Source organism: Orbicella faveolata, unplaced genomic scaffold (genome assembly GCF_042242905.1).
Source record: "Orbicella faveolata isolate gen_17 unplaced genomic scaffold, um_ofav_v1 contig_14, whole genome shotgun sequence".
Lineage (NCBI taxonomy): Eukaryota > Metazoa > Cnidaria > Anthozoa > Scleractinia > Merulinidae > Orbicella > Orbicella faveolata.
In genome coordinates this window covers 19,330,546-19,356,552 of record NW_028301541.1, presented here as the reverse complement: position 1 = coordinate 19,356,552, position 26,007 = coordinate 19,330,546, and the positions used below count along the sequence as shown (strand labels likewise).

The following is a 26,007-nucleotide window of genomic DNA, read 5'->3' as shown; positions in this document are numbered from 1 at the left end:
GCGCGTTTATCTGTGCGACTGTTTAAAATGCCTCTTGAAGGGTTAAGTTTTGTGAAAACGTTGGTAACATTTGGAATTATTTACGCAACAGACTCACTTGCCTCTGTTGACTCACCTTCGATATTTTGAACTATAAACCCCTGTAGACCATGCTGAATTACGTGCGCCAATTTTTCAAAATCAGGGTAATTTTCTACACGCTTTCTCTCTGAAACGAAGTCTCTAAACCCGAAATTTTTTTGCATTTCTGACACAAGGAACTCACTATCTAACTACAGTAAAAAATTCAAAAAAATCTATCGACTGGAAAATGTTCGCACCAACGTCCTTAAGTATCTATCAGGGCTGCTACGGGTCAAAAAATGGTCAGGGAAAAAGAAATTTTTGCCAGGTTAGGGAAAAGCCCAGGAGGGAATTTTATTTTGAGTCAGGGAAAATTGACATTTTGAAGCAAAATCAAGGAAAATTCAAATAATTTAACACGACTAATGTAATATCGTTGAAGGTTGGAAGAAACATTTGGAGTCACTGCAATCTCAACGATGTTTTTCGTAAATGAAGAAGGGAATTAAAAAAAAAAAAAAACGTACCAATCTCAATGAATGGTTGGAAATGACGGCTGTAAGGGGAGGCCAGAAGCCGCTACTAGATCTGACACTTTTTCTTTAGTCAGGGAAATGCTATTTTTATCAGGGAAAAGTCAGGGAATTGTGCAAAGTGATGTTTGTGGAAACCATGACTATTGATCTTGCCAGATTAGCAAATCAAGGAATTTCTTTTTTTCGTGTAACTTGATTTGCCGATTAAATCAGTGACAAATCAAGCTGACAACAATGATGTGATCACTTAAAAAGGGACACGCATCTATTTTAAAAATGAACTTTTATTAGCGCATTTCAGATGCCTATTCATTATTAAAAAGTAAAACTAAGATAAACTAAAACAATAAAAAAGGTTCTAGGAAAACAGCTGCAGAACCTTTCGATACAGCAAATTCACGCGTTCGTTACCTTTACCAAGATGGAGGCACGGAGTGAAAAAGTGCGCAACTAGATTTAAAAAAAACACTCCAAGTAGGGGATCCTAATTGGAAAAGCACCCGGAGTGCATAAGTGGGCCTCCTGGACAAAAGCGCCCTCGGAGTTCAAAGGTGGGGACATTAATTCAAAGAGCAACTTGAGTACAAGGTCGAAGAAGCTTTCAGAGTACAAAACTGGACACCCTGGTCGAAAAAGGCCTTGAATTAGAAAACTGAGGATCCTAATTGGAAAACCACCTGGAGTACAAATTGGGGGTTCGTTATTAGGAAAATACCTGCGTAAAAACGTTGGGCCCATGTCGAAAAAGCTCTGCTACCTAAAATTAAAATTTCTCTGTACAATACAGGAAGATATATGATTTAGAACTTTACTTATGGTGTTTATTCATAAATAGCCGTTATATAGAACTTTATAATTGGATCATCTCGACTTTGAGCCTTGTTCATAAAATTATAACATTATATATCTCTTTGTTACACTTTGTTGTCACCAAACTTCACAAGTGAACACAGGATCTTAACTTATAATTGGATCTTCTCGACTTTGAGCCTTGTGCATAAAATTATAACATTATATTTGTCTTTTGCCCCATTCACACGAACTAAACTAGTTTAACCAAATCAGGTTTAGAGTTTTCTAATTTGTTGATTACGCTTTGCAGTCATTTTGAAAAGACAAATTTTAAACCACCTGCTAACATATTTCAATCAAACAGGTTTTTACCGTGTTAAGTTGTAGGGCGTGCGCAGTATGAGCAGTAAACTTTTAACCCTGTTTAGTTAAACAACTTTTAAACAAGTTTGACACGTTGGTGTGAATGGGGTATTCGTTACATTTTGTTGTCACCAAACTTGACAAGTGAACAGAGGATCTTAACCTCTGTTTTGGCAACACAGCTATTGAATGTAAAGTAATGTCGTCACAGTTGATGACGTCATGCCATACCCTTAATTCTTTTTTAGGGCACATCAACAGCTGAAAAATATGAAATTTGGAATTTTAAACAATGCTCAGACCAAAACTGGTGATGCATAATCATGCATAATCAAACGATGTAAATGGTGAATGATATGAATTTAGAATCTTTTCTAATACGTTTAGGTGACGTCATCAGATATGACGTCATAACTTAATTTTTAGATTAAAATGAAATAATTCAGACCACAATCTGAGGCAAAATGCAGAACCCCTCAGCTTTTGGTCGCTACTCCCTCCAAACCAGAATTGCGTCTCTTTGGCTCCAACTCATATGGACTAGTCCCTTGAATCCTTGGCCAGTTTTTGAATGAAGTTGTATTTTTATCCTCTTTGTCCGCCAGTCCTTTAAAGGTGTTTTCTATCTCTTTCTCTACTTCTTTCTCGTTCAAGGGATCAATGGGCCTATGAATAAGACAGACATCTTACACTATGATACAATATTTGGGTCAGATTTGGAGAAGTGGTAGGAAGGCCCGCTCACACCGACTGTGAAGAGAACCCCCGTGGGGTTTGTATACGTATTGTGTCGTATGGAGAATTGAAGAGAATGTATGAAGAAACTGGCATTAGTTAAGTTTGCTTTACTTACACAGTTTTAACCCCTGCGGCTTTTAAGATTGTTAGGGCCCTTGTAGTCATATTGGTTGGCGATATGAAATAGAGGCGTTCAACCTTTGCCTGAAATGAAGAAGAGTAAAGACATAAATAAACGAGCCTGAAAGAAACTTAGTTTACACCGACAATTACAAATAAAACGAGAATTAACGATCACCTATACTATTTAAGGCCATTTTCGTCGAGGTGCAGGTTGGTTGTTACCAGGGTCAATTTCGATGAACACACAAAAAACCGTCTTGAAGATCTTTCTTGTCTACCGTCAAAGCTCCCCTTAAAACCATTCGAGTGAAGCCCCGTTTGAACTGTTATTTAACTGCAGTTTAGAAAGCGTTTCTTCGTTGTTTAGTTTTTTTAGGAATCTATTCCTCCGTAGATTTCGAAACGTAAGCTCGTCGAGTGCCCCTGGAATGTTTTCGTGAGAGACCAGCCTCTATACCAACCACTTGTATTGGCACGCGGTCACTTACTAGAATTCAATTTTGCACGCGGCGATCACTAGTTATGACCTTTCAAATTCCTGAGGTTGCCATCGAGAGAGCTTCGACTGCATTGCTTTTCGCGTGACGAGCTGGAAGCGTTATAGCCAGCCGAAAACAAAGCTGACAGTGTGTACCTTCTCCCAATTTGAATAGTTATCTTTAAGTTCTCGTTGACTAAGTCGCGGACTTTTACAAAGCCTATTGCATATCCTATTTGGTGTTAAAAAAAAAAAAAAATCCAACGAAGAAGTTACTACGTTACGATGCATTGTTTTTAATTTCTCACCTGGGCAAGAATTTTCACCTCCCCCTCCTTTGGAAAATTTGTACAAAATGCGTAAAACTTGTTGCCTTCGTAAAAGCGAAGAGAAAGGACATTCATAATGGCGGACACCATCATCGCATCATCGGGTGCTCCCTCTACGCCTCTAGGGTACCCTTGGTAAGATAGGGAACACATCTGTAAATGCAGCGACGTGAGATCATGTTACCAGTGCTCGACATAGTACTAGAAAGTACGGTTAGAAGCTTAGCTATCTCCGTAGAGTGTTTTAACTTCCATCGCCCGACTGACCCAGTATTTTTGAAAAAGTTAGTTTGGGAAATCTGGAGAACATAGAGAGAGCTTAAGAGTTGTTGGAGGGGCAACACTCTAGCTTCTTGAGTGCCCTGCAACTTTCCAATTTCATCATAACTCGATGATGTACAGCTTAAAGGGAGGATTTCACGGTTCGGCGCATTTCTCTAAACAAAATACTTTTGTTCGCTTCTTATCATTGTTATCGCTTTAAAAGCCCCACTCAGATGTAGTTCAGTAGTTAGTCGTGGCAGAATGACGGATGACCAAAATTCTCAGAAGATTTCAGTGGATTTTATCGACGTTGTCGATTGTTGAGTTTAGTGTTGACCCGTACGATTTATTCTACAGTTGATGATTTTACGGCTATTGCATACTTGCATGCGAAATTAGGTAACCTGCTTACGATTGGTTCATAAACAATGAAAAATTGGGCCTGTGCCAAAAAGCGTGCACAGGCGAATAAATAATACAGACATACGCCAAACCGTGTAACCCTCCCTTTAAAACATGAATCAAGTGTTAATCCACTCTTCACGGAGAACGAACGTTTGGGAACTTCGTTGGTGATGAGAACCTTGTTCCAATCATGTATTGGCTCTAAAACGTACCCCCAAAACTATGCTACCTAACTAATTAATATCTGAAAAAGGTTGAAGTTCTCAAAATTGAACACACCTTGAGAGTTTTGGAATCTACCAGCAACGCTCCCTCTTTGGCATCTCTGGAAGATCTTATGCCGGCAACGACTGCCAGAAAAAGGAAATAATCTTTCCATTGCTTGAACAATATCTAGTGAAAAAGGATTCCATTCGAGTTAGAAATTCTCATTAAGAATAAAGTGGCCACCATGCAAGAAGATTGACGTAGTATCGGTTACGAAGGGGATTGAATTACATCACTTAGGGCCTCCACAGACTAGACATTTAGTTGTCGACAATTATTTGTTATCGACAACAAAATGTTATCGACAACTAATTATGTCCGATGCGAGCATTCCACACATTGGAGTGTTAGTAGTTCAGGCCAGGGAGAGCTTGGGAAATAACGTTCACTACGCATGCTCAAAACACAAAACGCATACTCAAATGTGTGTCATTTTCCGATGGTTGTCGACAACTAAACCAATGATTCCCACACACGGAAAAACCGGTCAAAACGTAGTTGTCGACAACTTATAGTCGACAAAAAGCAGTTTGCTTTTGCGAAAAGGGAAACTGCTTGGTTGTCAACGAATAAGAATTTAGCGTTTAGTTGTCGACAACTCATCTCACACACTACGATTTTTAGTTGTCGACAACTAAGTGTCCAGTCTGTGGAGGCCCTTAGGCTAGACTACTTGGCCAATCTCATACAGTGGCAAAACCAAAACGAAAACCAAAGTAACTGCCTGATTACTTTCGACACTCAATTAAAAACTGCCGTACAAGTACTAGTTAGCTCTCTATTTCGGTTCATCGTATTGTAAAAAGCACCAAAATATTACAAAACGTTTTTGTTGCTTGCTTCTTTTTATAGGACCGGCTATTCTAGGTCTCGAAGGTGTTCTTCGGATTTGTTGTCAATTTGAAATTAAAATAACCTAATCTTCACCACCTATCTTTTAACTGGAGTAGGGTAGGGTAGAGTAGAGTTACGTAATGAAAAGTAAATTAAATTTACTGATTAAACTAAACTAAATTAACTTGGCTAAATCCAACACAATGATACTACTGTTGAACCCCGATATTTCGAACTCTCGGGGGAAACGAGAGATTGTTTGAAACAGCGGGGGTTCCAAAATTAAGGCCCATAGTCTGCATAGTAAATGACTGAAGGGCAAATCCAAGGGAAGTGTTTTTCACTTCGAAATAAAAGGGAATTCGAAATAACCGACTTGGAATTAGTGGGGAGCAACTGTAGTTGAAAACAGCGGCAGCTCCAAATAGCCGATAGTAAATGACTGAAGGGTAAATCCAAAGGGAATGGTTTTCAGTTCGAAATAACCGAGTTCGAATCACCGGGGTCCAACTGTAATTAAACTGCTGATAGCGATTGCACCTATCTTACACCAGATGACACTGACCCAGTACAACTCGCCCTAACTAAACTAGCTTAAGCTATAAATTGATCCTAGATTACTTGCAGGCTTCGGGGATGGGTATTTATAATAAAGGTGGAAAGCCGCTGCTAATACACACCTTTACTTCACTACCACCCAATTCAGACTTGGTTTAACAAGAGTTAAACAAATACATTTATCAATTACCTCGTCAGATCTTTTTCCAGGTTCAATGCCTCTTGCCCATGGATCTTCAATGTCCATTTCCCTGAGGTCTTTTGTTTCCTCCTTTAACTGGTCATATAACTGTCTACTGGAATCATCTTTCTTGGTATTCGTTACGTTTTGTAACGTTGCTTTATACATGTTTATAAATCTGTTTTGAAACATAGTCAATGTACCGTCATCCCCTCTGTTAACTGGCCTGAAAACGAGAAAATAAAAGTCAGATCTTGTTTCCAACTCAGTATACATGTAGAAACATTGTTTTTTTTCCTAGAAACTTTCGCTGAGAGAACGGAAGTTTCTACATATTATCATTATCATTATCATTGTCATTGTCGTTACCGTTACCGTTACCGTTATCGTTATCGTTATCGTTATCGTTATTGTTAGTAGTAGTAGTAGTAGTAGCAGCAGCAGCAGCAGCAGCAGCAGCGGTGGTAGCGGTGGTAGCGGTAGTAATAGTAGTAGTAGTAGTAGTAGTAATAATAGTAATTGGACCGAGTGGAGTACAATTTAGGGAGAAATCGCGCGAGTAATTTCAAAATCGGACGAGCGTGAAGCGCTAGGTTGATTTGAAATTAAGAGCACTGACGTTTCCCTGAATTGTACGGCACGAGGTCCAATTACTAATTAATCGTATCTAAAACAAATTTCGAAATTAAAAATGTCTTTTGAGCAATTCTTTTTAGCGACCACCCTGGTCGCGTTTTGAAAACTGTAGGAAACATTGCGAAGGAAGCCATTAAAGCGCGCGTAATTGACGTGTGAATCACTTGGGTATCCAATTACAGGTATCCAGTTACAAAAAGTTCAAATTGGAGATCTGTAATCGGACACTCATGTGATCACGCGCCGATTACGTGACAAATAGGCGCGCGGAGAACCAATCACGATTGAGAATTTTTTATAGATACGATTATTATTATTATTATTATTATTATCATTATTGTTGTTGTTGTTATTATTATTATTATTATTATTATTATCATTATTATTAGTGTTTTGTTTACTTGTGCCTCGCTATTGTGCAAAACTGGAATTCGAGTCAGACAACCAGTTATTTCCGGCCACGACATTCTATAACATACAGCTAGCCTAATGATACGCTTAAAACCGTTTAGCACCAATAACGCATCAGATCCACATGACGTCAAATTCGTTTCGTCTTAAGAGGTAGAATTTACCATGACTACTAATTAAAAAAAAAAGACTGTTCGAGTACTGTTCTGGTTTTGAATATATGAGTCTAAATGCTAAAGAACATTTTTACATTTTTTTTTTGTACAAAAAAAATTCTGCAGACAGGGTTCAGGGCCAGATCTCAATTTATTCATTGATTAAAGCTGCTCAAATAACGTAGATTCTTTTCACCTGACGTCACGGCAGCCATGCATATCGGTGTCCCAAAACAAAGAAATGGCGGCCATGCATGCTGATGTCTCGAACCAATTCTGGGAGAGTTGAACTCTTATCTTATATAAACACTTTCTTTTGTTTCAATACGTTTGCATGGCTGCTGGCCACGAGAGTAAGAACACTCTATTGGCGATACAATTTTATTGGCGGAGCTGTGATTAAATGCCAAAGACTGGAATGTCTAAGCTCCCGTCCGTACTTCGCCGAAGGAATTTGACCACGAAGTTTTTACTCTGAAAACGCTTTAAATGTTTTCAGTCGACACTACGCCGGAGGAATTTAAAAACGCAAGAATCACCAGTCATTTAGTATTTGTGTTTGAGGAAAACTCGGTCAGACGAATCACATGATTATCATGACGCCATCGCTTTCGATGAGCTCCGTTTTCGTTCCGGATTAGTCTGGACTGTAGGTCTAGCCGTAGAAATAGAGCTGCGTTTTCAAATTTTTCCGGCGTCGTGTGAACGTGAGGGCTTCGTATGTCGCTACATATGTAGTTCAACTTACAAAAGTTCCACCTTAGCTGACTTGAATATCTCTTCTGATTTCTTGTATTTATCTCGAAAAGAGAGATAATAGACTCTCCTTACGCCAGCCTAACAAGAGATAACGTATTTAGAATAAATGATTTATTCCTGACCACACATGTAAACCCTATATAAAAGTCCTACTCCTGATGCAGACCTCTCTGCTTTTTTCACGTAAATGGACCTAGTTAGCATAAGAGCAACTTGACTTCCACAACAAAAGCGGAGAGGTCTGGATTGCAAAATGTGGCCGTTGGCCTTGTTAACGGGGCGGTCGCATTGACGTGGTTTTCTTTTTATTTCCTATTACATATAAGACACTCCGGGGTTAAGCTGCTGGCTATCTTGAAATTATGAGCTTTAATCTTACTGACTTCACATTATAGAATCTGTGTACATTTCTTTGCCGTCCTTTGTACAACAACAACGTAAAATGACCACTTCTGCGTATTTTGGAGAACGCGAACGAATGCGGCGATATTTGTGTGTGTGTGTGTGTGTGTGTGTGTGTGTGTGTGTGTGTGTGTGTTTTCATTCGGAATTGCTAGCCTTTCGTATTTAGTTTCAGCAAGTTCAGAGACCAATAGGCGCACTGTACAGAACTAGACAATTGCGATATTTGAAGGTAAAATATAAATTCATTTTTTATTAGACGTTGTCCTACGGGTCGCCGTCGTCATTGCTTAAGCTTTCTATTAACTGCGTCGAGTCGCATGTGCGTTCATAGTTGCAGGCTCGGCCCAGTCTTGTGGAACAGCTTTCCTGTCAGTAAGGCAAGCTAGGAACATTGACACTCATAAGCGTTTAGTCAAGACTTATTTCTTCTCTAAAGCCTTTTATTGAGTTTTTAAGCTCAATTTCAAAATTTACGATAAGATATTAGGTTTTAACTGTTAAGATTAGTCGGTACGGTAAAAACCTGCTATAAGAACCTAAAATTTAAGAACCTGTTAGGTTAAAATTTCACAATTGAGCACCCTTCACATAAGAACCATTCTGGGCTAAAATCTCAGTACAGGTTCTTATTATTTTTTTTTTTCTTCAAATATAACACAGTGCATAACATGCATTACAAACAAATTAAAAGTAACAAAAACTACCAGAACAGTGGCAGTGTTATAAGACCACGATACTGTATTGTGAATGATTCAATATAACGGTCACACTCATGCGTACAAGTAGTTTTTCATAACAGAAATTAAGAACCTGATTAAAAACCCAGTAGCCTAATTTTACAGGAAACACCATTTATATAAGAACCTATGGAGGCTAACTCGAAAAAACCTAGGCTATTATTATACCTGGGTTTTTACTGTAGTTTTGTTCTCAACCGGTGACTTGTAAGAATTGTTTTGACCATGGGCAGTCACGTGTTTATGGTTGTAGCCTTCCTCTGTCAGTAAGGCAAGCTAGGAACATTGACCCTTTTACGCGTTAAGTCAAGACTTATTTATCTCAGATTGTAACCTTCATTTGTAAATTTGTGATACGATTTAAATTTCAACTCTTAAGATTAGTCGGTAGTTTCATTCTCAACTTGTGACTGGTGAGAATTTAGTTCGTTAACTGTAACGTGCTTTAGTTATTATTGTTTTTAGAAAAAGCATATTATAAGTATTAAATATTATGTTATAAGTATTAAAATGGAGCGTATGGCAGAATGCATTTACCTGTATTAACATTTTCGCGCAGTCTTCACAAGGAAAAAGGGTCACAAATGCAATTGCGTTCTCCAGGCTTGCTCCTCCCTTCAAAAGGACGGCATTTTGTTCCGCGTGAGCAACTAAGTCATTTTTCTCTTCATCAGACCAGTTCTTAACGCTATTTGAGATCCCCGGCGGAAAACCGTTGTATCCAATCGATAGAATCTGTCAAAAATATTAAAGACGATGTTATTTATTTATTTATTTTTTCATTCATTTATCGATTTATATATTTATATATTTATTTATTAATTTATCATTTGTTTGTTTGTTTTTTGCTTTGTTTTTGTACGAAACTCAGTCCGTACTGTCGCATCAAGACTACACTCTTTTTTTTATACGAATATTGTTTTTCCGGCCGAGGCTGAATATTCTTATTTTTCCGCCGATTTTAGGCTGAAAATATTCTTGTGAATATTCTTAGATTATAGCGTATGACATTTCTGTTTTCGAATGTATTTGGTGTCTGGATGATATTGAAGTATTTGGAGCCAGCCTGTAGGTATTAAGGACGGTGCCTACTAAATACAAACGTTTTTGCGCCAGGTTAGAACCACACGGAAAAATTAGATCTTTGCAAGGGCCATTGGAATCCACAAAGAAAACTGGGGGTTGCCACGCATTTTTTCGAGATAATTAGCCTTGAATCTCAACAAAAATGCTGACATCAGCATTTTTTCTGAAAAAAGAAGGAAAGGAAATTTCTTCACAGATTTCCTTAGAATTCTCCTTTACATACAGAAAAGCAAACACATTTAAAAAAGATCTTTAAAATACATGGCAAATGGTAACAGAAAAACCACTTTCGATATGTTTTCAATAACAATATCGCTGCAAAAGCGCTTTTAGCGTCTCTGAGAGCCTTCCTCTGGTTCAGCTAAAATACAGTCTAAATACCTTTTGCTCACAACCAGAAACTAATCACGTGTTAAATAGGCTTGCCACTTCCATTTCATAACATAAAATGTAGGGGTAACCACGCGTTTTATAAAGTTATTGATCGTTTTTGAAAAGTTTTACGGTGCCCGTTACATTTTTTCCTGTCACCTCCCCAGTAAGTAAAACATTTGTGTATCTTGCACTTGTTTTGCGCGCGCACTACGCCATCTACAGGTACATGTTTACAGTTGGATTTCAATATAATTTTCGACTGATAACAGCTAGGTTTTCAGCTGGAAGACGTTAATAGTTAGTGGTTAGCGATATGCTGCTATTCTCGTGTTCCTGGTTTAAGTACAGGTTCATTTAACTTGATTTGGTCACAGTAGGAAAATTTTGCTTTCATTTTAGGCGTGTACTTGGTGGCGTAGTTGATTGTGTCAATGTCAACCCAACGCGCGCGTGGCGCTTAAACCATGGCTTGCGTGATGCGCAGAACGTGTGCGCACTAACAAAAGTAGGCACCGTCCTTAAAGCCTGATTTTTACAATAACTGTCCAATTACTCGCGCGCTGATTGGCTCATTTTTATCATCAATAAGAGTACAGAAGGATAAAATTTTAATTTATGAGAGCTTTCAAGTTCAACCATCAGCTGTTAAACTGTCAACGTTTTAACCAGTGAGATTTATGGAGTTTTTAAGTAGCCAATCAAAAAGCGAGAAAAGCTATTGACAATGTTCGTGTCATTTTGAATAAAATTCACTTATCTTTGTTTACGGCAAGTTTACGGCGTCTTTTACCCTCATTTATTCCAGGCATTTGACCATTTTGGGTTTTTTTTATTGTAAAAAACAAATTGACGTCAGTTTTTTATGTGTCTGTTCTGTTATTGATGATAAATTTCGTCATAACATTGTCAAAGTTTATTGCGGAACCACTCGCCTGCGGCTTGTGGTTTCACAACCACTTTGACAATGTTATGACGCAATTTATCATCAATAAGAGGACAGACGCATAAAAGACTGACGTCAATTTGTTACATGACGCACATGACTTTTTTCAGAAATGTTATTAGCACCCAGGATACGGCTAGGGCTGTTTTTGTTTCTCTTTAGCTAGTTTTTCCCTTTAGAGATGGAAGAATTTTGGAACGGTTCGGTTAAAGACACATTGTGTTTTACTGACAAATTTTCAACAAATAAAATTATATTCTTTTCAAAATCACAGCCTCGATATTCTTATAAAACAAATTATTATAAGAAGGAAAAAGTCTACTACACCTTTTCAAGACCTAAACGTCTAAAGGAGGCATAATAATTACTATGAAAGATAAAGTCGTTTAATTGCCATGACGTGAAAATGATCCAAAATCTCAGCCTCCATATTCTTATAAAACATATTAGTATATACCACACAAGTGAATAGTGCTTTTCGCGCGCTCTGATTGGTTAACTATGAGGTTATTAGCAAGTACTATTCACCTCCGAGCAGCCGGCGCGAGAGATTTTAAAATTTCCGACCGCTTGTCACACATAAAATAACGTTTTGGTCCGCTAATTATTCAGCTTGTGTGGTGTATACTAAGTGTGTAGTGTAGTACTCTTTTTCAGGACCTAAATGTCTAAAGAAGGCATAATAATTACTATGAAAGATAAAGTCCTTTAATTGCCATGACTTGAAAATGATCCAACAATAAAAGTTGTTAAAATCATCAATATTTGAAGTTTGATTTAGTCCGAATTTCAAACTATAAAACAAGTTTCGCATTGTGAGTCATATCTTGGGAAAAGTTCAGTTATAATCAAATTAATTTAACGGCCGATTGAGGTGGTCACATCGAAACATACCTCACAAAATAAAAGAAAAAAAAAACATCGAGTATTTTTTTAAATCAACCTAGCGATTTATTTGCTGCTCTCTCGACCATTTCTTTAAATTACTAACGGTAATGGCTTCAAATATTTGAAAACGTACCTTCAGAGTTTTTGAGTCCACGATAACGCAACCCACTTGTGTTTTGGGGTCCTTTGAACGCATGGAGACTCCCAAGGCTAAAGAAGTGAAATACTCTACCCACGAAGGCTGAAAAAGAAAGAAAAGGTCAAAATTACATAAGACTTTTTCAGCCTGGAAGCCGAATTGTGCAAGAAGCATTTCATGTCAGTTTTTGGTTAAAGGGCTTAGGCCTGGGCCAAACATCGACTGAACTGGGATGTATGCTCACATGAGTCGAACCCAATGACAATTTGGGTCGACTAAAATAATTAAAAGAACGCCTGTTTGAGTCAAACGTCGAACTGAATTCAGTCGAACCAATCTGTACAGCACCGCAAATGATCCCCGACCACAAATGATCCCCAGACCGGAAATGATCCCCAAATTGGACCGCAAATGATCCCGAACCGCAAATGATCCCCGATTTGGACCGCAAATGATCCCGTCGGAAAACGAGGAACGGCATGGAGCTTCCTTCCATGTTTTCATTTATTCCTTTTATTTTCATCATCCAAACGATAAATGTAAAGAAAAGATACTGACAACTTAAACTACGATTTAAATAAATTTCTCGTGATAAATAATTCCATCTCATTTTCCTTTGACAATTCCTCAAAAAAATCAGGGAGAATAAAGGTCGTAAACAGCGATACCATTTCTCAATTGGTTCGATCTACAACAATTATAACTTAATACCATCAGTAAGAGCGATCGTGAGTATTCATGACCTTTTAGTACAACGAATGATATTTTCAACGCTCCAAGCGGGTTTGGCTTTGGCATCTGCAATTTACAGCCTGAAATTCCATACTGAAGATGTAAACGTGTTACTGAATCTGGACAGGAGCGCTGATTGGTCAACTTGCATAATATGTTGAGGGATCTAACTCTTACCTTCATTACCCGTGGGAAACATGCGGAAAACCGAGAAACTGGATTTTACTACGAACTAAAGGTCGAATGGCAGCCCGAAGTAAGCCGTTTTCGTGTAAGATTTCCAGACCAACGAAGTCTTTCTTCACGAACAACCTTACCCGATATCCGCTAAAATTTCTTGCTACTGATTTTAAAAATCGATAACAAGAGTAACCTAGGTATCAGAGGTTTTTTCATTTCGCGTGATTAACCAAAACTGGAAACCGCACTTGAAAAGTCTCTAGTACTCTCGGTATGACCAAACGCGCAGGCGAGAAAACTAGACACGATTTAGAAATTGAGGTGCAGAATATCTGACTTTTCCGTTCACAATTTTCGCTTCGGTTAAATTGTTATGAAATGTTATGGTGATATACAGGCAAAGCCGATTACAAGGCATTCCGCGGAGCTTTTACGGTAATTAATCTATCCGAAGAACTATTTATCCTGAGAATTATATCTTTATACAATATGGTCAGTTATGAATTTTTTCTGTTTAGGTTAAAAGGTGAAACCTCGACCCGAAGAACAAACTCCATGCCATTCCTCGTTTTCCGGCGGGATCATTTGCAGTTCGGGATCATTTGCGGTCCAGTTTGGGGATCATTTCCGGTCTGGGGATCATAATAAATGACGAAGCAAACTGAGTTTATGACAATTAAAGTCTGGTCTACACGATCAATTTTCATGTGACAGTGTTTATGTGACAGTTTTTGTGACAATTCTTATTTGCTCGTATAGACGAGGAAAGTTGGCCAGCTCCTGTGCGACAAATATACTGTATTTGCTGAAAGGCTGGCCTGAATTTAAAGAGATGAACCAAAAGCTTTCATTGACTATTTTCTTATTAAAGCTTTCATTTAGTATTTCCTTAAAATGCCAATTATTCCTTAAGAAAAGTGCTTTGCCTACGAATGCAGCGCTTTCCATTACCCCCGACCACTCTATGTTTATTGATAACGGAAACCCTGCCAAAGAATAGCAGACTTTATAAATTAATGAAAAGATGAAAATTAAATCGCACGATCTATTTCCTGAGCAAATGTAATAAACTGGGAACTAAACTCTTCATGCTTTTTACTAGCGATGGCAATACGAAAAAGTTAAGTAGCCTATCTTTTCACATTGACGCTAATTAAGAGAAGACATCTTTAATACTTCCATGGAATGGTTGTGAGCAAATTTACAGACGTACACTTGTAAATACATAATGCGTGCAAATAATTAAAAGAACTGAAGTCAGGCAGTAAGGCCCCTTCCACATTACGCCGGAGGAATTTGAAAACGCAACAGTCACCGGTCACTGTGCATTTATGTTTGAGTAAAACTCGGGTAGGGAAACATCACGATTATGGTAACGTCATCGTTTACGAAAAGTTTCGTTTTCAAAATGTTTTCCGTCCGCAATGAAACGCAAAGCCGGCGTTTTCAAATTCCTCCGGTTTCAAGAGCGTTTTCGAAAAGCTCCGTTTTCGTGACGGACTAGTGTGGAAGGAATTAAAAGGCTTGACCGGTCATTTTCAAGTTGAAAGTTAAGTTTTTGTATGAGCTCAGATATATACAATCGATTATAAGAATGCTAATGAGACACTGACTAAGGACCTCTTCATACGAGCCCGGTCAACCGGGCTGGCTCGGTTTCCGAGATCTCGCCTCGCCACTCTTTCCTTCGTAAAATGTTCGATGTGTTCATACGAGAAGACGGGCTGGCCCGCTTACCGAGATCTCGGTTTTTGCGACCGAGATCTCGGTAACCGGGATGAAAATTTTCCCATATGAACACACCAGCCCGGGTAACCGGGACGAAACTTTTTAGACAAAATAGCTTCACTATCGCAACATAGCGGCCAAAATGGCATAATTTTTGTCTTGAATGTATTTCCATTTTAGGAGTATGCGAATTAGTTTTATTAGTAAAGTTACAGGAGTCCGAAAAGCCACGACAGTCGCCAACGATGAAAGTTTATATCCCACCATTTTGGTTGTTTTTCTTGGATTTCATCCCGGTCGACCGGGCTGAAATTTCCCATATGAACAGACCACAAAATTGGTCCCGGTAACCGAGCCAGCCCGGTTATCGGGCTCATATGAAGAGGCCCTAAAACTCTAAAATATTTACATAGAAACGATACAAGAAAATTGCGGCAGGAATAATAAAAAAACCCTAAGGCGATAGAAACGATATAAAAAGTGAAATAATTAAGTAAATAGCTTCGCGCGGATCGAGTCACTCTGTTTGTTCAGTTTTGGTTTAAGTTTACGAATAAAAAGCATTTTAAAAATCAAACAGTCGAGTTTACTCTGACATGTTTTCAAAATCTCGAAATTGCTTCCAATGGTCTCTGGATCCTTTACGTGGTTGCCGATTGATGATCGCTTATGTTCCTCCACACGTTGATGTAGGTGTCGACTCGAGAAGCCTACATGGTCTGCATCACACAGACCACACTTGTAATAATAAACAACGTTTTATTGATTCACAATTGGAGGTTTATGTTCCTTTGGTTTGAATTGTCCTTTGATCTTCTGACTTGTGTAAAAAGGCTGCAACGGTATCAATCTTTCGACTGAGAACACCGAGTTGTGTCTTACCGCATTTGCCGATTTCCGGTCGATTTCTGGCATTTGCTGATTTTCCCGGAAGAAAGGAAATTATAGAGCGAGCCTGGAACTATAACAAGTTAAAACTAGCAAATGGAACGCTCATTTCTATTCGGAAATTCCGATTGGAAATTTTGGTCTACCTTTCAAGAAATCCCATAAATTTTAACAGCCATGGTAACTTTGTTACACCATCCATTTTTGTAGCCTGCGAACAGGCTCCCGGTGAGCCCTAACGAAGCGAGGGAGCCTGTAGACATTCTATTGATGCCGCCGTTCTATGATACCAGCTCCCGGTATCATGATATGATTGGTTAAATCGCTGATTGTTGACATCTTTGAGATGAATATTTGACAGATCTTTGTAAAATTATATGTCTCTTACGGCTCGTGACAATAGTGTGTTTGCCGTTCTCTTTAAGTTTCGGTCTCTCGACTTCTCGTTATTTTACAAGTGACTCTGAAGGGTACTTCATGTTCTGTTAGGAGGAGGAATTTTAAGTACAAGCTAGTGGAGTGGAGCCGTTTTGGGGGTGCTATAGCGATTTTTTTTAGAGGTCATCAGAGGCATGGTTTCCGGCCTTTCCGCTGCTATCTACTTGTCGCTTCGCAGAGTTTGACACCTCTATTTTATGTGCTTATAATTTCTTTAGGCTCATTTCAGTATTGGAAAATATGTTTTAAGCTCACTAAGTATTGGTTCTGGAGGGCCAAAGTTAAGTTTGAAATATTTCGTGAACATGTTGCTTACTTGCACTCTATATTATGACGCCGGGCCTGGCTGTTTGATTAGTTCGATTAGAACTGTTTACATGTGGAGAAGATGTAGCTTCTTGACAGGTCTAATTACTTCATCGACTGATTTGTTACAGGCTAATCACCAAGGGCGGATAGGCACATCAAAAACAAAGTCTACAGGCTCCCCTGTCCCCGCCCCGATCGCTTTGCTCTCCGAATTCTTCTGTTTCGCGCTTGCTGATTGTTTTTTTCCGTCATCGCCGGAAGCCTGTTCGCAGGCTACCATTTTTGCTGTTATACCACTATTACGCAAAATATAGTGACACTATCAACCAATCAAATCTCCGAAATTTCTCGGCTTATATTATAATTTTTGGAACATGTTCCGACAGTCTTTTCCTATTTCCAGGGTTCCGCTTCTTAGTACGCTGGACAAAACTATTCCGGATCGACGTTTTACCACAAAAAATTAAAACAAGCGAAGCGATGCAAATAGTTTTTTGATTGTCTTAAATTCCACACATGGAAAGTTATTTTCATATAGATCACGCAAGGAAGACTTTCGTTACAATGTATCTAAATTTGCGGACTGAATCACACAAGTACGGAAAATTGCGCGGTTTCTGAGAAAAATATAGTCATGGTTTACATCGACATCGCATAGTTAGACCAGTGTTGTTGTGTGAAGAACATCGTTGCGTGTTTGTTTTTGTGTTTATGTGTTTTTTTTTTTTGTTTTTTTTTTTCATGAATTCGGCGAGGACATGTTGTGATGAAGGAGAGATAACCCATCTAAACAGCAGTTATGATCCTGTGATACATCAGCGGTTTAGAGAATCAAAGATTCATGTTGTAGTGCTACCACTGAAGGGCCAGAGGGAAAATCAAACAAAAATCTCAAGCTGTTATGAAGGAAAATGCGAGAAAATGGCAAGCATCCTGGTGGATGAGCCCAGAAAGAGGTCGGGAAACTTTCCTAAAAGCACAAATAGCCGTGTCTGAAGTTCTTGACCGACAACGCTTTAACATAGCAGTGTTTTGTGCAATTATGGCTTCTACGAAACGGGAGCTAAACACAGCCATCTTTAAAACAGGTGGACGACCGATTTAGTGACAACAACAGTTTAAAGACTTTAAAGAATATCAGTTTCTGGAGACAGTATCGTATTTCAGTGGCCAAATAAGTTGTACGTCTTTCTCATGCTTTGTTGTGAAAATCTTGACAAAAAAATCCGCCAACACAGGGCTCGAAATTAACTTTTTCGTTCGGGAGCCAGCTGGCGACTAAAGGAAAAATTTTGGTCGCCAGATCGTAAATTTTGGTCGCCAACTTATTTTATATAATTATAACTTACACAAGAACACGATTTTATACGTTACTTTGCATGCAAGAAAAGTCACAATTGAAGAGCGAAAGCAATTAAAAACAACACGAGTAAAAAGGTTATAAAGCTACTGTTGTTCTCAGGTGATATGTCTCTGATCCGAAGGTGATGGTTGTCTCCATAGTCATTTTAAATGAAGCGAAGCATAAAACGTTTTAAGTCCGTGGTTTTCATTGTCAGACAAACACGGGTCCTTGCGTATTTTCCCTTTGCTACTTCTTCGAAATGCCGTTCTTTATTTTCGACTTGCTTTCCTCGCCGCCTTTCGCTGCCGACAAACAACGCCATGCTTGAATCTTCATTCCCCGCACGTAAAAACTCACCTATATTCCTTCAACTGATTGGTATCTGCCATCCGCCGCCATTTTCGCGGCAAATGAAAAGCACATGGCATTGAAGTGCGCCTGCGATCCCAATTTCGGAAGAAGCCGCTGAAACAATATGGCGCGCCGTGAACGCAGTATCGACGAAATACATTTTTTCGATTATCTTGTAATATTCAGACATTATTTTACTGGGGACGGAAAGGTGAGTTGTATACTAGCTACCATACCAGATCGATTTCCTAATAAAAAGACTTAAAAACAAAGTTGTGTTGTGGTTTTCTTTAGTTATCGGACAAAACGAGAGTCGCCAGCTGGCGACCAGTTCTGAAAATTTAGTCGCCAGTGCTCAATTTTTGGTTGCATTGGCGACCAGTGAGTCGCAATTTCGAGCCCTGCAACACGAAAAGAGTTTCTTCGCAAAACAACATACCAAATGTGACTCTATTTTCTCAGAAATTGCGTGATTTTGCATACTTTTGTGACTCCGTTACCAAATTTGGACAAGGTGTAACGCAAGCCTTTCTTGCGTGATCCATATAAAAATAAGTTTTCATGCGTGGAATTTAGTAAAGTTTAAGACAATCACAAAATCATTTGTGTCACTTTGTTTGCTTTAAATTTTTTGTTGTAAAACGTCGATCCAGAACAGTTTTGTCCACCGTACTATAGATATAAGTAATGATAGCTATCTACTGACTGAATAAAAGGTACAGCATCCGCTTATAACTTTCTACTTCGCTATAGATTGAACAATGAAATCTTCGTTTAGAATGGAAAAGAAGATAATTTTAAAGTTGAGAATATTACTCAAGACGAATCACCTCCGCGTCCGGATGGTTCAACATTAACATTTCGGTCGACACGAAAAGTTTGCCGAATTCATAGCACTTAGCCTACGTGGCCGAGAAGAAATATTTTGTAGTTTTCCAGCCAAACCATGTCTTAATCAAACTGTTTCGATGTCTTTCTGTTCGAGGACAAACGGGTGACGAGTCTGTTAAAGTTCATTTCATCATGACCACATATGAATGTTCTTTTCATTGTCGGCCAAGATTTTCCTCTTGTCATAAATATTAATTAACTGTGCCAGAATGAAATTGAGAAAGCTAAATATTTCAATTTTGTGTCAAAAGACAATAATAAAAGCAAAACGCCAACAGAGGCAGGGAATCTTACCCGTTGAAGCTCCATGACTGTCCTATTGACAAATTGCTAACCTGTGTCACAGCCCCACTTCCCAAAAGAAAAATTGTCGGAGAGGGTCTGTTCGTTTTAATTGACTTACGCAAATGTTACAAGCACTTATTGAAATAAATAATGTGCAAGTGATTTTCCGCTGCCCAAAGAGCACCAAAATCTACTATTTCTCTAACATACAAATGTTGCTCGATTTTTAAACCAAAAACCAAAATTCGAACAGAGGTATTTAAATTGTGGATGTTGTCAATTTAGCCTGAAAATAGGAGTTCAATTCATTTTGATTTTCGGTTTAGGCGGCACGCGCGCACGTGGAGGTCTCTTTCAGTTTTTCGCCGATGTTTTATTATTCTCCTTAATAAGATTCTAGGTTGATCATAAAATCTATCTGCCGTTAAAGACTAGATAGCAAATGTGCATGAAGCATTCTGCGTTCTTTTTCGGTGGTTGACCTTCGAGATGGCGACTTCGATTTTTTTGTTGCTGAAAAATACAGAATAAAGCATACAGCTGGCCGAGAGCTCAGTTTTGAGTTGAAATTTAATAAGCTTTGAAACCGTATTTTCCTTAAGAGCCGCTAATTCATTAAGACGCATATGATTTTACTTTTAAACCTAAATTTTTTTTTCCTAGAACAACCTTAATATTAAACTGCGAATACAGCGTCTTTTATTGCTTCGGCTATTCTAAACTGTTTTTGATATCGAAAACCTTAATGTATGCAAAAGTTTTAAAAGGCCTGAAAGGCAGATGGTGAATTTCTTTTCGTGAAATATAGAGGAAATTTATCACGTATATTTCATTTTCGCTAACAAATAAAAACAGCAAGCCTTTCTACAGGCCTATCAACTCAGAAATTAGCGTACGAACTCGAGCTTACTTCACCAAAGAAGTAGGCTTCAATGTTTTCGTGGCACAAATAACACTGAGACTAGTGATCAGTTTTAGTCGATCTCGATTTACAGCACGTAAATATATTTCCGATTTCGGAACGTTTTCGCTTCTTATAGATATACGTAATAACAGCTATCTATTGATTCAGTAAAAGCTACTGCGTCCGATACGTTCCAATTTTTCTACTTCGCTTAAATTTAACAATAACATTTTTTTTTTAATTTTTAACCAGAGTAATCAAGAAGAGAATAGCCAACGCGAAGAACATTACTCGAAATGAATCGCCCCTGCGTTCTGATCGCTTATTTTACTAACATTAGAATTTCGGTCGACCTGAAAGCCTTTGAACATGGCATTTGGCCTACGTAACCGAGCAGAATCGAAATATATTGTAGTTTTTAACCCAAGCGGCTGTCTCGAAGATAATGTTTCGATTTCTTAATTGTAGGAGAACGAGTGATCGACGAATGTTAGCTTCGTAGATAAAAGAAATGTCTGATAGATCGAGTGGTTTAACAGTAAAGCAACTTATATGCGTTATGAACGACCAGCCAAGCATGGATGCGACGACATTTTAGAAGCGACAGGTACAAATTCAAGTTTTTCCCCTTGTCACAAATGTTTACTTAAATAACACTACTAGAATGAAAGTAGAAGGAAGCTAATATTTCATGTTTGTGTTAAAGAAATTCTTGGGAAAATAAAGACACTGGAAAACTTTAAACCTCACCTTTTCATACGCCATGATTCTACTACCATCAGAGAGAAGCCTATCGCTTTGTCAAAATCTAGTATGTAATTTTCTGAATATGCAAATAAAAGACATTGAAATTTGCCTTGAATTGGCATATTAAAATTGTCGACGTTATCAATCAATTCAGCCCAACGCTGGAGCAGAATTCGATTTTGGCGCTACGCTGTGAGTTTTCCCATAGATTTTTCACCGATCCTTTTTTGAACTTCTTAGAAGGTATCTTGCAAACTATCTGCTGATAATGTTTTAAAAAAACGATCAAGGGAACTATTAGGATATCTCTTGTCTAACTGGTGTGAATAAAATAATCAATCGAAAACAATTTTTGTGGACAGATGTCTTGCATGACTATAAATTGCTTTGCTTTGTTTTGCTACACGTGGTCTCATTAAAAGAAAAATAGAAGACAAAACAAACAGAACAGCTGTAGTTCATACATTTATATTATTTTATAAGCCACCAATTGTTTTTCCTCGCACGCGAATGGCCTAAGCGGGTCGCGTATCTGAACATGCCTCAGCTAAAACCGGGGATATTCCCCAATTTTAAAATAACCCGGCGTGTTAATACTTAAAGTATTCTAGACACAATAGCCCGCATTTGACCTCAGTAATATGCTAGGAGTTTTGTCCTTGAACATTATCTGTTCCTTGAGGCTCACAGTTTTCCTCGAATCTCGAAGCTCACAATTTTTCTGCCAGCTTTGCTCTGGGAAAACTGTTCGCTTCTCAGAACAGATAATGGCCGCGGCCGCACTGGAGAGTTTACCGGGTTATTTCTAATTAATTAATTACGGTTAACCGGGTTACCGAAAAATCGTGATGTGGCCGCTAATTTCGGCTGTTCATGGAACTTAAACCGGGTTTACGGTTTACGGAAATTAATTGATGAACAATAGATTTTCTAACCGGGTTAGGTTAATTTTAAACCACCTTTTTCCGTGCTTTAACCCAGGTTAATGGTCTCTTATCAGCAGTCTGATCAGCGATGCACGAAAGCGAGTGTTTCTTCTTGCCATAAATGGCGACAGAATACGACAAAGGGCGTGAAAAGAGTCGAAGCTCATTCCAAAGTGCTCTCTAAAAAAGTCATGCATGGCAGGATTCCTATGGATTTCCCCAAACCATCGCTGGTCTCTCGAATATACCCAGACTCGAGGACGATTCGACGGCGATGGAGAACACTCTGACGTTTGCGCGAAATTAACATCATGTTTCAAAGAACTGCCTTAGAAATTTGCGTAGTGCGCATTAGAAGGAAGAGGGACTGCCTTAGCCGTGAGTGGAGAGAAAGGAAACGAAAACAAAGGAAAAGAATCGAGAATATAACAACAGACTGAACAGGGTTCTCGAAGTCTGCCATTTTTTTGGTTTATCTCTTGACGTCAATTGAGTTTAACCCACTTCATAACCCATTTCAGTGCGGCCGCTCATAAAATATAACCCCGTTATTTTATTATAACCAACCTTTAACCGAGTTAAGTTGTTTAGAGTTTTTAACCAGGTTTCTAAAAAATAAACCCAGTTAACTCCCTTAGTGCGGCCGCAGCCAATGTCCGTCCATTTTTTCACGCTAAAGTGAAGCTATTGTTTACATATATGAGATTGAAGTATGTCTCTTTATATAATAATTAAATGAATGTGCGCGCTCTAATTGGTCAATCAGCTATGGTTTATTGCGCCAGTAAACTCGTGGGAATTTCGTGTGTCTTTTGAGTTATTATATAAAAGCAATAGACCACAAGTTTCTATGGTTTAGAGGCATAATAAACCACTTGGGATGTTGGAAGAACACTCGAAGAATTCGTAAATCACTCACCTGCGGCTCGTGATTTACGAATTCTTCTCGTGTTCATCCAACATCCCGGGTGGTTTATCAGCCTATAAACCATAAAAACTTGTGGTCTATTGCTTAAATAAATTTTCGTTTTTTTTTAATACGGAGTGGTAAAGGACCGTAAATGACATTTTCTTAATTTGTGAATGACCCTGTTCGTTGCCCTCAAAATAAGTAATGACTATTTGTTTCCTTGTGAATTTGGTTTTGTAAATTGGCAATGACCTGTGATTTTTCAAAACTTGAACTTTCACTGATGAGTTTTTAAAACATATAAACAAGCAAATCTTCCCATTAATTTGCTCACTTTGCCTTGAGAATGGTGTCAACATGACGCCGAAACGTCGGCTATTAACTTTAATTTTCACTGAAAGGGGAATACCAGAATGTCACGTCTCCTATTGTTTTCGACACTCGTCCCTCCCAGCGTATTAAAACACTGATCGCGTAATAACAAAGACAACCCGTTGGCTCCCTCTCTTGGTAAGCGGGTTTTGTTTTCCTGGTGTTCATTAAGACAAAAAATATCGTTATTTGCATAACCATAAATACATACAAAACTGAAACAGTAACGATTATCGTGAACATATAATAAGGTTTTGATGTAATAGATCAAAAACGAGTGCGAGTTTTTCATCAGGGGTTCCAAACACCGAGAAACAGATGAAAGCACGACGTCGAAGGCGGAGTGCTTTTATTGTTTCGAGGTGTTTGGAACCCCTGATGAAAAACGAAGCACGAGTTTTTGAGCTGGCTTCTCAAAGTAGCATGAGAATTTTTTTCGAAGAATAGGTAATTAGTAGGCGTGCTCAATAGGCTATTGTCTGTTTTTTATTCATATGGTAAATGAAATGAATCTTTTATATGCGGCCATGTGGGCAAGTTTTAAAGGTTGAATTTTTAATAAATTAACATTATGCCGCGTGATGGAGATCGAGTGGAGATCAGAACGTTTTCGAGTTCCAAAAACCTCGTCTCAAGAAAATGTTTTGGTGAATGATGCTGTTCCAGTTTCAACTAAGTATAAAAACAAGTGGGCTGTGAACATTTTTGCCGAATGGCAGAGGTTGAGAGAGGTTAAAGTTCCGGTATTAGATTGTGGCGGTCTCTTCAAGGACTACGATTTACACAATGTTACCGCTGTGAGTGTAGATATTGCTGGAATGGACGCTCTGTCGCTGAACTATTGGTTGTCAAAATTTGTGATGGAGGTAGCTAAAAAGTCCGGTGAAAGATACCCTCCGAAGTCTGTTTATGGTATCATTTGTGCCCTCAAGCGTTATTTGGAGGAGAAAAATGGATCAGAAGCTTTGAATCCTCTGGACGCTAGTGACAAAAGGTACTTGACAACTTTTAGACCGAATTGGTTAGTAATTTAAAATGCACTGTTTCAGGACTTTAATTCTGTGTGTTATTTTTTGAAGGTTTGTCCTTTTCCGACGTTGCTTAGATGCCGAGATGAAGAATGGCGTTCGAGAAGGGCTTCACATTAAGTGTAAGAAAGAGGAAAAGGAGTTTGTGAGCGAGCAAGAAGAAGCAGTATTCTGGCAAAAGAAATTGCTGGGAACTACATCAGCTAAGTCGTTATTGAACACGATCTATTTCTACAACGGAAAAGTTTTTGGGTTGCGGGGGGGAGATCACAGAAATATTGTTGTAAACAACTTTGAAATTGGTCCAAATTTTATTAAGTTTGAAGAAAATGCCTCTAAAACTTATCATGGAGGTCTTTGTGATCTAAAGTATGTGCCGCGAGTGGTCAACCACGTTTGTCATTCTATTGAGGAAAAGCACGAGCCGTGCCTTGTTGAGATATTCAGATTGTATGTAGGGTTAGTTGAGACTCATGCAAAGGAAGTTACTGCATTTTACTTTAAGCCATCAAAAACTAGGTTCGCATTCGATAAAGCGCCCGTAGGCATCAACAGCTTGAACAAGATTTTGCCTGACATGTGCGACGCGGCAGGTTTTAAACGCAAAACCGCTCACAGTTTGCGCGTTACTTGTGTTTCCTCCCTGTTCAATTCTGGGGTTGAAGAAAAATTGATTCGCGAAAGGTCGGGGCATCGTTCTAATGCATTGTTGCAGTACGAAAAGCCTACAGAAGAAAATGTGTCTAAAGTTTCAAAGATCCTAGGTCCAAGTGTTGTTAGTACAACTACATGTTTTACCACAGAGAAACAGGATCAATCTTTAACGGATGTTGTTTTCCAGAAAGGAAAATTCAAAAACTGTACAATTAATGTAACGATGTCTAAGAAGGAATAATATGTTGCTGTATTGTTGTTGTAAGCAATGATTTAAGCGGGAAAAATGCTGTATTTAGAATTATAATTAAGACTGATTAAAATTCAAGTTTCTTGATCAGTGTCTTGATCAGTTTTTGAACTAATCTACCGTGTGTTGATCGGTATGTTCATTGGGTATCAACATACATGCACCTGACCCAATTGATGCGAGCTGATTGGGTCATCAGCTCATGAATAATTAATGCGTTTGAGAAATAGCAATCAAGTTGCATCGGTTTGATTTGAAAGTAGAATGAATGAAATAAAGTGAATTTGTCTAATTGAATTTTAACATATAATGATTTGTAGAAGTCATAAGTCTGGCGATGGCTTGTAACGGAGACAATTGTCTAAAAGACGGAACGATATGTTCTATTTTTCTATATATGTTCTATTTTTAGAATAGAGTATTTAACTCAAGACGTAAGAAAGTGAGATTCATCCTCAATTTGATTATATTAGGTTCACAAATGAGACAGTCAGCCTTAACCCTTGGAATTTGATCATATCTACTAGTTTCAATCTTTAGTTTGTGATTGCCTGTCCTAAATTTCACTAGTTGTTTTCTTTCACATAGCTGGCTTGTTAGGCCT

The 26,007-nt window shown here is 38.4% G+C and overlaps 2 protein-coding genes across 6 annotated transcripts; one reads left to right on the top strand and one right to left on the bottom strand.

Moving 5' to 3' along the window:
* Positions 1–865: 865 nt before the first annotated feature.
* On the bottom strand, positions 866–21,664 carry LOC110053826 (uncharacterized). Of its 5 annotated transcripts, none has more exons than XM_089286899.1 (9): positions 21,267–21,661; positions 12,460–12,567; positions 9,572–9,769; positions 7,882–7,970; positions 5,941–6,157; positions 4,371–4,484; positions 3,402–3,575; positions 2,608–2,696; positions 866–2,420 (listed from the first exon to the last, which is right to left on the bottom strand). In XM_089286899.1, exons 1-9 carry the CDS (start codon positions 21,279–21,281, stop codon positions 2,231–2,233), a joined length of 1,194 nt encoding a protein of 397 aa, XP_089143025.1. In that variant the 5' UTR covers positions 21,282–21,661; the 3' UTR covers positions 866–2,230. The 5 variants fall into 5 exon arrangements, with proteins under 5 accessions (XP_089143025.1, XP_089143026.1, XP_089143027.1 ...); XM_089286900.1 differs by lacking the exon at positions 21,267–21,661 and adding an exon at positions 19,622–19,667; XM_089286901.1 differs by lacking the exon at positions 3,402–3,575 and having other exon boundaries at positions 21,267–21,664.
* Positions 21,665–23,810: 2,146 nt separating this feature from the next.
* On the top strand, positions 23,811–25,493 carry LOC149114415 (zinc finger MYM-type protein 2-like). Its single transcript, XM_089286880.1, has 2 exons — positions 23,811–24,465; positions 24,551–25,493. Exons 1-2 carry the CDS (start codon positions 24,053–24,055, stop codon positions 25,392–25,394), a joined length of 1,257 nt encoding a protein of 418 aa, XP_089143006.1. The 5' UTR covers positions 23,811–24,052; the 3' UTR covers positions 25,395–25,493.
* Positions 25,494–26,007: the final 514 nt, after the last annotated feature.

Bases quoted from the DNA above. Each gene is read 5' to 3' on its own strand.
- LOC110053826 (XM_089286898.1), bottom strand. From the start codon at position 12,639: ATGCTTCTTGCACAATTCGGCTTCCAGGCTGAAAAAGTCTTATGTAAT. The intron at 7,971-9,571 runs GTAAATGCATTC...ATCTCTTGTTAG, and splicing joins GCGCGAAAATGTTAATACAG to GCTGGCGTAAGGAGAGTCTA. The intron at 4,485-5,940 runs GTAATTGATAAA...CTTTTTCACTAG, and splicing joins CTGGAAAAAGATCTGACGAG to ATATTGTTCAAGCAATGGAA.
- LOC149114415 (XM_089286880.1), top strand. From the start codon at position 24,053: ATGGAGATCGAGTGGAGATCAGAACGTTTTCGAGTTCCAAAAACCTCG. The intron at 24,466-24,550 runs GTACTTGACAAC...TATTTTTTGAAG, and splicing joins CTGGACGCTAGTGACAAAAG to GTTTGTCCTTTTCCGACGTT.